The sequence below is a fragment of the Sinocyclocheilus rhinocerous genome, unplaced genomic scaffold, assembly GCF_001515625.1.
Source record: "Sinocyclocheilus rhinocerous isolate Xijiao unplaced genomic scaffold, SAMN03320098_v1.1 scaffold36, whole genome shotgun sequence".
NCBI classification, from domain to species: domain Eukaryota; kingdom Metazoa; phylum Chordata; class Actinopteri; order Cypriniformes; family Cyprinidae; genus Sinocyclocheilus; species Sinocyclocheilus rhinocerous.
In genome coordinates, this window is record NW_015664459.1 from 2,222,655 (window position 1) to 2,229,603 (window position 6,949).

Consider the following 6,949-nt stretch of genomic DNA (forward strand, 5'->3'; position numbering starts at 1 on the left):
AAGCTATTTATTTCATTTGTAGGCCTATCGTGATTTTTTTAAATTTGTGCTATCATTAGCACAAAATCTCGGTGATGCGACACTTGTTTTGTGGGAATATTTAGTATGGGATATTGTCTGCTGATATGAAAAGTTCACTGTATATCGTAATAACATATCACTGTATATCGTTTTTGACAGCGATGATATTTTGTTTTCTTTTTACATTTAAACGCGTTAAATATTACATATACGTATGTAATATAATGTGTATTTCCATCACAGGCTTGGTCTTAAATTTCACATAAGGTGGTATTAAAAAGGTCTTAAAAAGTCTTAAATTTAACTTGTTCATATCTGTAGACACCCTGTTCTAACAATTCTAATGGATTCACAAGTTTCAAAATCAATGTTCTAAAGCGGCGGTTCTTAATACTGTTCCTCGCGTTGCCCTGCTGCACACTCTCTGCTCTGCATCTCTCTCTCATTCAGATCACCAGCTCAGCTCAAACGATGAACTCTTCCATTTATACACTTGTTTTCACATAGCTATGAGAAGCGTTATACATGGACGCGCGTGCGGTTGCCGTACTGTATTAAAGCTCTAATCAGGATAAAACCGTATATTAAAAGCTAACAGAAGCATTAGCATGTACAAATAACAGCGTATCTAAATGTATGAGACAACAACAAACAAAAAACATACCATTAAGAGCCGTGCTTGCACAGGTTCTGCGCAATCCCCTTCACTAATATCCTCTGCGTCTCAATCGAGCTCAAATTGATATAGATATAGACGACGCCATTGTTTACAATACAACCGGAGCACATGCAACCAATCTGAGCCCATCACGTATTTCTGAGGGAGGGGCTTCATAAAAGCAGGAAATGATCAGCGCGTTTATCAGAGAAGGGACAGAGCGGTGTGGAATAAAGGTAAATTATGTGAAAAATAATGTGTTTTTTTTTAAACGAAGCATTAACACATGTTAGACTGCACCCCATAAACACATTCAAGCCTAGAAAAAAAAAGTCAACCACCCCTTTAAAAGGAACTAAACATTTTAACTATTAAAATATACTATGTAAATTTTTTTTGAGTAAGATGGTATTAGCATCTCTGTCACACAAACAGTGTTTATTTTCACCATGGAGAATATGCAAATGAGGTGCAGACGAGTCAGCTTCTCCTGAAGAAAGCTTCCAGTTCAGCATTCAGTCATGCACTTTGCTTGAGTATAGCTTTAGTATAGCTGTTATCAGTCCAGTGAATACAGGTTTATTTTTTTAAACTTGTTATACGTTTTTAAATATTTCTGAAACTTCACTACACACTGATACATGTGTTTTTTCATTAATACTCAGTGAAAGTGAATGGAAAATATTTGAAAAAGTATATTGAATATGCTTGAACTTAATCTGAATTTCTGGCTGGACAAGGCTTTCTATTTTATAAGTGAATAATGAAAAAAATGTCTTTGGTCTGTTAAATTTGCTCAGGGCTCGACAGTGCGAGCATTTCACTCAGATGTTAACATTAAACAATAAAAATATAATTGATATCAGTCGCACACCAATATCGTCAGCCAGTGTTGTGTACAGATTCTTCACAGGCATTCAAACAAGGGTGGAGTCCCTCCGGATGGAGTAAATGAGTGGCGTTTGTCCATGTTGCAGGTTTTGAATGCCAAATGCTGCTTGCCATTTGAAAGTTGAAGTTTGGACTTTCTCTTTCAAGCTTGTGATTTGAACAAACCCTAACCCACATATTAAACTGTAGCATTACTACTGTTTATGCTACAGATGTGAATGGTGGCTTCAGTTGTGTTATTTTTAAAAGCATATTGTAAAAAGACCCATAGACTTAAACTGATGGAGGGGTCTTTTTGACTTTATTCAAAAAGCAACTTCCTAGAAAACTAGTAAAACTTTGGGAGCCATCCAGAAAACCTTAGTGACTCTTCAGAAAATGTCAATATCTTTTTTTTATTTTTTATTTTTTTATTTTTTTTTTTATCTTATTCACTTACCTGGTATCTAATACCTGATACACGAATACTGTAGTATTACCATAATTCAGTGATGCTGTTAGATGGAAATTATTTTACTTTTTTCATGATTATCAAACTCCAGTGTCATGGAATTTACATGATACTGCAGTGAATACCATCTTGCCATCCTGGTGTGACCACAAACCATGGTAGTAACATGGTACTTTTGTAAATGTAAAATACTATTGTTTTGTATAGTGTAAATATTTCACCAATAATTCATGTATTATACCTTTTGTGTGGTTTGTGTATTTCAGATATGGGTTCAATAGTTGTGGCCTTTCTGCAGTGCAAGAAAGGTTGAAAGCCAGAAAGAATATCCAATCAGAACTAACAAAAGGTAAATAATAATCACAATTTCCTAATTTTAGTTGCATTTACTTTGAAGGCAGCAGGTTTATGTGGTGAACTGCGGATAAGGTTCCATATTTTTGTATTTTTCTCAAGACTGTGAACATATCTTTACATAACATCATTTCCCTTAATGCCTTGGAAATAACGAAGACATTCAGTACTTGTTCCTACTTATTTGAATACATCTGTTCAGCTGTGCCAGGAAAAGTCTTACTGCCCTGTAACAGTATACATTTCCAATATCAGCAGGTAAACCTCTTGGCATCAATCTGGGGAAGAACAAGCTTTCTACAGATGCGGTGTCTGATTATGTGGAGGGAGTGCGGACACTGGGCCCTCTCGCTGACTACCTAGTAGTTAATGTTAGCAGCCCCAACACTCCTGGCCTTCGAGACCTACAGGGCAAGAAAGAACTGCGCCACCTTCTGGACAAGGTAGTTCATCATTTCAGTGATGAAGGCATATATAAAGTAGGGATGGGCAGTACCACACTTTTTAAATTCAATACCGATACAGTACTGGTATGTTTTCAATACTGATTATTTCTTAAATGGGTATGTGATTTTTTCAAAATAATGTTCAAAAACAAACAAACAAAAAAATCATTCCATGTAAAGACAAATCACATTGATATACACCAAATGTAGCACAAATATGGGCACAATTAAATAAACAATCTCTACCAGTAGGTGTAAAATTAGTCTTGTATTTTACATTAAATAATAGTTATATATATATATATATTTTTTAAGTAATATTTTAATATAAATATGAATCAAATAAACTAAAAAAAACATGTACAGGTGCATCTCAATAAATTAGAATGTCATGGAAAAGTTCATTTATTTCAGTAATTCAACTCAAATTGTGAAACTCGTGTATTAAATAAATTCAATGCACACAGACTGAAGTAGTTTAAGTCTTTGGTTCTTTTAATTGTGATGATTTTGGCTCACATTTAACAAAAACCCACCAATTCACTATCTCAACCATTGGATCTTGCTGTATATTTTTCTACAGGTGAAAAGTAGCATCACACCAAACTGTTTCCTTTCTGCCATTCTGTACATCTCTCTTAGTATAATATTGACATACATGTGACAATTAACCAGAATAATTTTTTTGTTGTTGTTGTAAGAATACATTGTTACTTCTCAGTGACCATCAGTGAAGAAAGATACCAATAATGGTGGGCATCTGTGAAAGCTAACCAGCCAAACTGGCAAGTTCTTAACATATAAAATCATAGCAGTAACAGAGTAAAAAAGAAGTGATATGAAAAGGAATTGAAGAGTTCAGATGCAAAAGTCTCTAAGTGCCATCTGAAATTTTCTTCTAAAATGAGCATTTTTATCAGGCTCCTATATTTATTTTCAGCTATTTCACTTTAATTGCATAGAAAAGGACCTATACATTGCCATTAGAGTAAAATCACTGAACCTAAACATAGCAGCCTGATAGCAATGCTCATTTTAGAAGAAAATTTCAGATGGCATTTTAGAGTCTTTTGCATCTGAACTCTTCATTATTGCTGATTAAAGTATTTAGTATATTTATATACAGCTGTTCAATTAGTCCTATATCATTTCCATGATATCACTGCACTACAGTAAGTCTAGATTTTGTATAAAAGTTAATACTTTTTGCTTCAAAACAAGTGAAATCTGTTTTGTCGGATACAGGTTGCATCTTGCATTTAAAACAAATGAATCACCAAAATGAGTTACTACTTTGTCCTAAGTGTTAGTCAGCTTTATATTTTCTTTTTCCACTCTATCATTTGGTGTTGGTGGTTATTCAGGTGCTTAAAGAGCGGGATTCCTTGCGGAGTGAGAACCGACTGCCTGTGCTGGTGAAGATTGCTCCAGATCTTTCTACACAGGACAAGCAAGACATTGCTGAGGTCATCATGGAGGTCAGTCTTCACAGGATAAACAGATTATGTGAAAATTTTGTGCCCAATTCATTTAGAAGATAGGAACGTTTTTGTATGGTTTTTCCAGGTCGGTGTTGACGGATTAATGGTTTCCAACACCACTGTTTCCAGGCCAGACACTCTAAAAGACCCAAATAAACATGAAATAGGGGGCCTCAGTGGTCAACCTCTGAAAGAGCTGTCCACTCAAACAGTGCGAGAGATGTACACATTGACACAAGGTACCCTTAAATGGTAAAAGGCCAAAGCCTTATTTTTGTCTTTTACACATTTAATTTGTATTTGGAATTTGGACTGCTAGATTGAAATGTACAAAGTGGATTTGGTTAATAAGGAAATAAGCTTTTGTGTGAGTTTGTAGGGAAGTTACCCATTGTTGGAGTTGGTGGAGTGGCCAGCGGACAGGATGCCCTAGATAAGATTCGTGCAGGAGCCTCTCTGGTGCAGCTCTACACGGCTCTAGTATACCAGGGTCCGCCTTTAGTCAAAAAGATCAAGAGAGAACTGGATGATCTACTAAAGTGAGTATACCTATGTTTTGTTTTCCATTTTTTTCTAGGTATTTAAAAACATAAAGGTATTAAACACATTTGTTCCTGTTTTGCTTCCTTTTTTTAGAGCGCAAGGTTTTACATGTGTAGCAGAGGCAGTAGGTGCTGATCATAGAGCAACAGAGAAAGCTGCAAAACCACAGACCTAAAAGGAAGGCTCACACACCAGATGTGATGTGTTGTCAGAGAGTTTGGCTGCTCATAATGCTTACTAACATTCTGCATTTACTGTTGCACATTGGTCTCATTCCACATTTTCTTTTAAGCATCGTTTTGGAGTCATTTATGCTATGGTGACATGACTCATGCCTTGTTGGTGTTGTAAATGAATTCTTGGTAATGTAAAAATGCAAACATGAGTGGCTAACATATCTGATATTTTATGCCTGAGTTCAAGAAATATATGAATTTGAATAAATTTTGTGCACTGCTTAAGATTTGTATATAAAATGTAAACTAATCACAGTGGTAATGCATTTGATTTCATTACATTTCAGAAATTTTGATGACCATGATTTCCATAGGATGAGTTTTATGCTGTTTGTGTCTCTAGACCGTGACTAAATCCATGACATAAACTCCCAACCTCACTCAATTTCTGTGACATACCATTAGATTTAACTGTAACTTCTCATAATCTTTTTGACTTTAAATTTAAAAACGGTTTGATATTTATAAACCTACAGTAGGTATCAGAGTAAGACGATTACCATAGTAAGCATTGCCAGCAAAAAGAAAAAAATTACTGGTGCTATTATAATTCCAATTAAAGCAAATGTTGTTCTGAAAATGTTGTACGTGCCACACCTGTCAGGCAGACCAAGCTAAATCCTATACTCTGTCTTAGCCCATTGAAAAAGGCATTACAATTTGCTTTAAGCAAAGTGATACCAGTACACCCTGGGAGGGCAAGTGACTGACCAAATGACATTGCAATAAAAATGGCTGTTTATAATGGCATACCACTCTTAATGTTTATATAGTAGTATGCACGATACACACATTTTCTGTTTGCACTCATTAACTGGACGACTTACAGCATTTGTCTAAATGTGCTATATAGTATACAAGTCAACAAATTTCATGTTATTACATACAGTTTCTGTATGTCCTGGCAGCTGATAGGCTTGACATCTCCTTAGATTAAATATGTATATAATATAGAAAATCTTAAGATTTTAAAGGGGTCATCGGATGCTACATGCACTTTTACAAGTTGTTTGAACTGAAATGTGTGTTAGCAGTGTGTGTACACAACCACCCTATAATGATAAAAATCCACTCAGTGTTTTTTTTAATCTACTAAAATTTTTACCCCTTTCTCAATATAGTAGTATGCACGATAAACACATTTTCTGTTTGCACTCATTAACTGGACGACTTACAGCATTTGTCTAAATGTGCTATATAGTATACAAGTCAACAAATTTCATGTTATTACATACAGTTTCTGTATGTCCTGGCAGCTGATAGGCTTGACATCTCCTTAGATTAAATATGTATATAATATAGAAAATCTTAAGATTTTAAAGGGGTCATCGGATGCTACATGCACTTTTACAAGTTGTTTGAACTGAATTTGTTTTTGAAGGGAATGTGCCCCGGATCTACCTAAATGCGTCTATGTTCGCGCGAATCATTCGTGATCCAGCTTCACCTTGGCTTTCTCTGAAAAGAGCTGTTTTTGACAGGGTAAAAGTGTTTTTTTACACTACCATTGAGAAATTTTAACCAAACTATGTTACAGACTTTTCATTAAGACCCTAAAGAATCATATCAACTTGTGGAAAATGGGCATCCGATGACCCCTTTAAAGCAGTGTACATGAAAAATCTGTGTGCTCTGTAAAAGACATCAGGACTATTTTGAGAACATTTTGCTGCAGCATGACCTGAAGGCCTTGAAATGCACAGAGGAAGCTGTATCAGAACTCTTCATGACATCTGTCCATGTACTGAAGCTGAAGCACAGTTGGGTTATGCAAGAACATACTAGCTAGTTTACCACAGATGTAAGCTTTGGAATGGCCTAGTTGAAATCCATATTTAAATGCTGTGGCAGGGCCTGAAATGAGCAGT

At 35.4% G+C, this 6,949-nt stretch overlaps 1 protein-coding gene across 2 annotated transcripts in view; it reads left to right on the plus strand.

Moving 5' to 3' along the window:
* The window catches only part of dhodh (dihydroorotate dehydrogenase), a 10,830-nt gene extending 5,035 nt beyond the window's left edge, over positions 1-5,795 (plus strand). Inside the window, exons 4-9 of one of the 2 annotated variants that reach the window (XM_016540933.1) lie at positions 2,288-2,370; positions 2,631-2,818; positions 4,186-4,299; positions 4,388-4,541; positions 4,682-4,841; positions 4,939-5,795. In XM_016540933.1, the coding sequence (XP_016396419.1) occupies positions 2,288-2,370; positions 2,631-2,818; positions 4,186-4,299; positions 4,388-4,541; positions 4,682-4,841; positions 4,939-5,020 (781 nt within the window). In that variant the 3' untranslated portion in view covers positions 5,021-5,795. Of the gene's footprint in view, positions 1-2,287; positions 2,371-2,630; positions 2,819-4,185; positions 4,300-4,387; positions 4,542-4,662; positions 4,842-4,938 lie in introns of those variants that run through there. The other variant, XM_016540934.1, reaches the window with a different exon arrangement.
* The last annotated feature ends 1,154 nt before the right edge of the window (positions 5,796-6,949 follow it).